The sequence below is a fragment of the Nuphar pumila genome, chromosome 13 (assembly GCF_984573655.1).
Source record: "Nuphar pumila chromosome 13, dmNupPumi1.hap1.1, whole genome shotgun sequence".
In the NCBI taxonomy this organism is placed as follows: domain Eukaryota; kingdom Viridiplantae; phylum Streptophyta; class Magnoliopsida; order Nymphaeales; family Nymphaeaceae; genus Nuphar; species Nuphar pumila.
The window spans coordinates 71,137,584-71,142,381 of record NC_143261.1 but is presented as its reverse complement, the minus strand read 5'-3'; the positions used below and the strand labels follow the sequence as shown (position 1 = coordinate 71,142,381).

General features: G+C 40.1%; 1 protein-coding gene across 1 annotated transcript; it reads left to right on the top strand.

Annotated features, from left to right (window-relative positions):
* The first annotated feature begins 224 nt into the window (after positions 1–224).
* LOC149818659 (transcription factor bHLH49-like) lies at positions 225–3,181 on the top strand. Its single transcript, XM_089986270.1, has 6 exons — positions 225–1,982; positions 2,096–2,355; positions 2,422–2,482; positions 2,601–2,669; positions 2,766–2,837; positions 2,945–3,181. The coding sequence occupies exons 1-6, from the start codon at positions 1,017–1,019 to the stop codon at positions 3,179–3,181; spliced, it is 1,665 nt and encodes a 554-aa protein (XP_089842396.1). The 5' UTR covers positions 225–1,016.
* Positions 3,182–4,798: the final 1,617 nt, after the last annotated feature.

The following is a 4,798-nucleotide window of genomic DNA, read 5'->3' as shown; positions in this document are numbered from 1 at the left end:
CAACACAACACCCATCAACACCCGAACCAAGCCCCTTTTTTACTCTCTCTCTTAAAATCACAATAAAATAAAATAAAATTGTAAAAATTTATGGTCCCGTTTGGATGACATTTTCGAAGAACTCATTTTACACACGACACTAACAAAGTTCCCTCTCTCTCTCTCTCTCTCTCTCTCTCTCTCTCCTTTGAACTTGTTAAAAATGAATGAATTGAGAACAAGAAGAGCTGCTGATTTTCATTGTTTCAGCAGAGGGAAAGAATGGCAGAGGCTGGCGTCTGCAGTCTCTGAGAGCTTATTCAGTACACACACAGGGTCCCCTCAACCCAACCCAACCCAAATTGACCTTCTAAAAAAGCTCGAGTGGAAGTGAGTACCAGAAAAAAGCAGAAAGAAAAAGGGCTCCACCCTCCCCTGCTGCTTTTCCTACACCTTGTCTAATGGGCATTTTTTCCCTTGTTTAGCCCATCTCTCTCTCTGCCACTAATTTGGTTTCAAAGCTGTATTTTTTGTTTCCCGTTTTGTTCTTGAAAAGTCAATATCCTTATTTGGGGACTTCTTTTCCGAACTTTTTAATTCTTTTTTCTTTCTTTTTCTTTAAATGTTTGTGGTTTTTCGCCAACTTGAGATATCTGGTTTTAAATATTTGCTCTGGTGGGTTGCCTGTGGTGCCCTTTTCCACTTAAATCTTTTCTATATTTTTGTAGTTTGTGGGTGTCTGGAGTTACATTGACCTTCCCTGTGAGTTTTAGCTATTTGGTATATGTGCTTTATGTTTTTTGGGAACATTGGATGCATTTTTGGTCTTGTAAGCTTTTAAGTTGATGCAGTCATTTTGAATTAGTAATCTTTTCTCAAACTGATGGTCTTTGGTGGAAAGGTTAGAAGTATTCAGATATATGTGGTTGTGTTTCCACCATAGTTATTTTCTACAGTTATGATGTGTTCCTTGACTTTATTCTTGAGTTTATGAATTGTGGGTGCTGTTGGATTAGATTGGACACTGTTGAAGGTGGATGAAATTAAAGCTTAAAAGTGATAAATACCAGAAAATTGTCCCAGTATCTTCTGGGGGCTTTGTAGCTGGAGTGATGGATTTGAGTGAGAAGGATAAATTTGGGTTGGATAAGAGGAATGGCGATCATTCAAGCTATCAAACCCCCACCATACCTTCAGAATGGAGATTTTCTGGTGATCTTCCCAATCCACCATTCGACTTGGTGACTGCAGACAGTTCCATGGTTGCTTGCAAGGGAGCCCCTGTGGAGTCCTCTTCCTGCCTTTCTGTTTCCATGGTAGATTCCTTCTGTCCAGGCGTTTGGGATTCTCATAACCCCATTAGCCAAAATCTGGCATTCAAGCATACCAATTCCAGTAACAATAACAACCCTGATGTCTTTGGCATGGGCGAGATGATCTCTGCTTCGCCGTCGTTGAGACGTGCATTCGAAATCGCATGGAATTCTTCCGGTTCTTCGATGAAAGCCGGGGGCGCTTTCGCGCAGTGCGGCACGGGGATTCTTCCTCAGGGCTTGGTTCAATTTCCTACTGATTCTGGCTTCATTGAACGGGCAGCAAGGTTTTCTTGTTTCAGTGGCATGATGAACCCTTTCGCCATCTCTGATTCTATGCCTCCTTACTCGAAAGGAGCAGGAGGAATGGCTCGAGCACCAGACCTCCTGTCGACTGCGCCGCCGCAGAACAATGACATGGGTGTCTCTGAATTTGGTAAAGATGGATTAGTTCCAGGCAATGAAGGGGATTCCACCAAGAGGGTCGAGCAGAAAATGGCCAATTTGTTGAAACCCTCTGTGTCAGGAAGCATTGAGGAAGGAAAACAGAAGGTTGGATCTTCAAGCATTGATTCTGATGGTGCAGAAATTAGTGGTTATGGACAGGAGGAATCATTACATTTGGAAAATGCTGTGAACGAGCCTTCATCAAAAGGACTTTGCACGAAGAAAAGGAAGAGGGCTGCTCAGGTAGTGCTTCTATTCTTCTTTCCTATTCAATTACTTTTTCTGTATCGTCTAGTATGATAATCTTTTATTGAATGATTGTTGGTAAAAATGGCTGAACGAAAACAAATTGGTAGGGAGCTGAACTGAACCCAGTTAGTAGTTCTTCACAATTGGCAATGGATACGGGGAGTGAGAATCCTGAAAATAAACCAAAAGGTGAGCCCAACCAAATCATAAATACAGTCAAGCATAATGGGAAACAACCTAAAGACAATTCCCAGAGTTCAGATGCACCAAAGGAAGACTACATTCATGTCCGGGCAAGGCGAGGCCAGGCCACCAACAGTCACAGTCTTGCAGAGAGGGTGAACTTTCTATATGAACAATTTCTTATGTGTCGGACCATTTTGAAACTCATTGGAATGATGTCCGTAATTCTGGCTGTCTGATTTCAGGTGAGGAGGGAAAAGATAAGTGAGAGAATGAAGTTTCTTCAAGACCTTGTTCCTGGTTGCAGTAAGGTAACCATATAGAATTCAGCCTGCTACATATTATCAATGACCTTCTATTCATTGGTCGAATTTAATGTTCATATCACGGATCATGGCTATATTAGATCTGCTTATATCATGGTTTCAGGTTACAGGGAAGGCAGTTATGCTTGATGAGATCATCAATTATGTGCAGTCATTGCAAAGACAAGTTGAGGTGTGCTCATAATGAATTTACTCCATAGGATGTTACATCTCCTTTGTGAAAGGAAGTGTAATATTATTTATTTACTTGATTTTTTCCTTGCTGTAGTTCCTCTCCATGAAGCTTGCAACTGTCAACCCACGGCTAGGTCTCAGCATGGAAGGGCTCCTATCCAAAGATGTAAGATTTTTGTATGATTTACACTAAACCATTTTGACAAAGCTTGAAATTTAATCCTTACTATATTTTGTCTTAAGATTCATGATCTACTGGCTTTTTTATCTCAGTTTTTTCCACCACGAGGTGGCCCTTCATCAGCTGTTGGGTATGTGCCTGATGTAAACATGGCTCATCCCCATCTACATCCAGCCCAGCAGGGATTGGTTCAGAGTGGGATGCCAGGTGTCCCAAGCCCTTCAGATTCATTGATGAGAGCTATTAATTCTCATTTAACTTCAATTACTGGATACAAAGAACCCCTATCTCAGGTGATTGTTAACCCCTTATCTTTTTGTTTCAATTGAAAAAAATGTTCAATTGAATGGTTGGTTGTCGTATATTTTCTCATTGTGTATCATACTATAGATCCCAAATGTCTGGGAAGACGATCTCCATAATGTTGTTGAGATGAACTTCGGCGCTAGCGTACCCCTCAATAATCAGGAAATGAGTGATGGTAAGTCAAGTTGACCTAAAGTTCCTGACATGTTAGCCTCTTCATTGTCATACAGGGAGCAACAGAAAAAAGCAATCTAACCTTCTATGCATACTTGGTATCCTGTGTTTGTAGGTTCATTGCCTCCAGGTCATTTGAAAGCTGAGCTTTGAGGCATGTTTGCTTTATTTACAAGCTGTCTAATGTTAGAGAATCCAATCACCCTGTGCGAAAGATGGATAAGAATTGCTTGCAATTTTTTTCCTTGAAGATCCATGCAGTTCTCTAGCTTATAGTTGTGGAGTAGTTCCTGAGTTTTGTATAGCTAACCATAGAGCATCAGAGGTGGTGATTTCTTAATCAACTCTGCGTTTGCACTAAAGTCAAGTTCCTTTTGTTGCTATATGCTGAGTAAGAAGAAACTTTGTATGTGGAAAGCATTATCTTCTGGAAGTATTCCATGGGGTGCAGCCATCATACGATGATGCTTCATATGCTTGGAAGTGTTGCAGGGAAAGAATCATAGCAGACCATGTTAGCCTCTTCATTGTCATACAGGGAACATCAGAAAAAAGCAATCTAACCTTTCAACGTACACTTGGTATCCTGTGTTTGTAGGTTCATTGCCTCCAGGACATATGAAAGCTGAGCTTTGAGGCATGTTTGCGTTATTGACAAGCTATTTAATGTTAGAGAATCCAATCACCCTGTGCGAAAGATGGATAAGAGTTGCTTGCAATTTTTTTCCCTGAAGATTCATGCAGTTCTCTAGCTTATAGTTGTGGAGTAGTACTGAGTTTTGTATAGCTGACCTTAGAGCACCAGCACCAGAGGTGGTGGTTTCTTAATCAACCTCTGCGTTTGCACTAAAGTCAAGTTCCTTTTGTTGCTATGCTGAGTAAGAAGAAAATTTGTATAGGGAGAACATTATCTTCTGGAAGTATTCAAGGTGGTGAAGCTATCATATGATGATGCTTCATAAGCTTGAAAGCGTTGCAGGGAAAGAATCATAGGAGACCATGGAGTGATTTTCCTTTTTCACCTTGAAAATGTGGGTTTAGTTTCAAGGAGGTAATAATGGAAAAAAATTGTAAGTTCCATTATATAGTAGTATTTAAATTAGCTCATTTGTCATTGATTGCTTCAGCAATGCAATAGCATTAGCCAATGTACATTTATATGATTTAAGCGTTGTGGGCTGTTGGTTGTATGTATGTTAGGGTTTTGAAGTTTTCTTTTTCCTTTTGGTTCTGAAATTGTTGGAAATGATTCTTAAAATTAATAGATAAAAGATCTGCGGACTAATATCATACCATAATGGAGACCATAATTGAGGTTAATTACACTGTGCATGCATCTACTAACTGGATTAAGGTAGGTTGCATAAGATTGACACATGGTTGAGGCATCCATAGTATTCTTAGGAAAATTATTTCATGACTGAACTGCAAGATTGAAAATAAACCCTGAGAATCATATGCTGCCA

Coding starts and splice junctions, on each gene's coding strand:
- LOC149818659 (XM_089986270.1), top strand. CDS start 1,017: ATGAAATTAAAGCTTAAAAGTGATAAATACCAGAAAATTGTCCCAGTA. Junction 1,983..2,095: donor AAAGGAAGAGGGCTGCTCAG/GTAGTGCTTCTA, acceptor ACAAATTGGTAG/GGAGCTGAACTGAACCCAGT. Junction 2,670..2,765: donor CATTGCAAAGACAAGTTGAG/GTGTGCTCATAA, acceptor TCCTTGCTGTAG/TTCCTCTCCATGAAGCTTGC.